Source organism: Cicer arietinum, chromosome 8 (genome assembly GCF_000331145.2).
Source record: "Cicer arietinum cultivar CDC Frontier isolate Library 1 chromosome 8, Cicar.CDCFrontier_v2.0, whole genome shotgun sequence".
In the NCBI taxonomy this organism is placed as follows: domain Eukaryota; kingdom Viridiplantae; phylum Streptophyta; class Magnoliopsida; order Fabales; family Fabaceae; genus Cicer; species Cicer arietinum.
Window position 1 is genome coordinate 1,867,483 of NC_021167.2, and position 1,365 is coordinate 1,868,847.

General features: G+C 40.7%; 1 protein-coding gene across 1 annotated transcript in view; it reads left to right on the plus strand.

Moving 5' to 3' along the window:
* Positions 1 to 1,365, plus strand: part of HSFB2B (heat stress transcription factor B-2b) — a 2,089-nt gene that overhangs the window by 110 nt on the left and 614 nt on the right. The window contains exons 1-2 of the mRNA XM_073364485.1: positions 1 to 552; positions 656 to 1,365. The exon at positions 1 to 552 is cut by the window's left edge and continues 110 nt beyond it; the exon at positions 656 to 1,365 is cut by the window's right edge and continues 614 nt beyond it. Coding sequence (XP_073220586.1) covers positions 304 to 552; positions 656 to 1,365 — 959 coding nt within the window. The 5' untranslated portion in view covers positions 1 to 303. The remainder of the gene's footprint in view (positions 553 to 655) is intronic.

A 1,365-nucleotide genomic window follows, 5' to 3' on the forward strand; every position in this document is an offset into this window, starting at 1 on the left:
GAATAACGCACTCCATCTCTATCAAGGTAACCAAATCATAACGCAATTCATTATTATTCCTTTATTAACATCATAGTTTTATTTTTATCTTTGACCGTATTTAATTTATTTATACTTTGAGGATATAATAAACCTAGCTAGAAAAGCATATAGGTAGACACAAGGTTATTTGTTTGTTGTATTCTTTTTCTTCGTAGATGTAATTTAATTGGTTGACGAATTGAAAATAGTTAAGATTAGGAGACAGTAACAAATTAGGCACACAAAGTAGAGTTATTAGGCACAGATCTGAAAACGAAGTTGATGGCACCGTTACCGGTGGAGCAAACAGGTGAATCAGCGACGACGGACTCACAGAGATCAATTCCGACGCCGTTTCTGACAAAAACGTATCAACTCGTTGATGATCCCTCCGCAGATGATTTAATTTCATGGAATGAAGATGGCACAAGCTTCATAGTTTGGAAACCCGCTGAATTCGCTCGAGATTTGCTTCCAAAGTATTTCAAACACAATAACTTCTCCAGTTTCGTTCGTCAACTCAACACATATGTAACTCTTTATCTTCCTTAATTAATTAACTAATTAATTAATTTCGTTTTTCTAGGATTTGTTCAGCGGTTAAACGGTTAATAATATTGTGTTTCATTTGTAGGGATTTCGAAAAGTTGTACCTGACCGTTGGGAATTTGCGAATGACGGTTTCCGGCGAGGTGAGAAAAATCTACTTCGCGACATACAGCGGCGGAAAATATCACCGACGGCAGGAACGTCCATGGCGACGGCGGTAGCCGTGGCTAATACTGTAACGGTTGCTGTAGCGGCACCTGTTACTCCAACAACTTCCGGCGACGAACAGGTAGTTTCCTCGAACTCATCTCCGATTATGGCGCACAATAGTACTACAGTGCACCTTAGCACAAGTTGCACCACTGCGCCTGAGCTATTAGAAGAGAATGAAAGGCTTAGAAAAGAGAATATGCAACTGAGTAACGAGTTGAGTCAATTGAAAGGTCTTTGTAATAATATACTTTCTATGATGACAAATTATGCTTCTGGTTTTAGTCGTCAATTAGAATCTTCTACTAGTGCCGCAACGGCACGGGGTGTGATTGTAACAGAAGGAAAAGCGTTGGATCTTTTACCTGCGAGGAATGTTTTATCTGTTGGTGGTGGTGGTGCAACGACGGCGAATTTGGCGGAAACGGAGGTTCCTAAGCTGTTTGGGGTTTCAATTGGACTTAAAAGATTTAGGACTGAGAGTGAGGCTGAACCGGAGAGAGAGGAAAGGGAACATAATAAAATGCCGACGAAAGCACAATCCTCGCAGGAACGTGATCGAGAATCCGATGTGAAATCTGAACC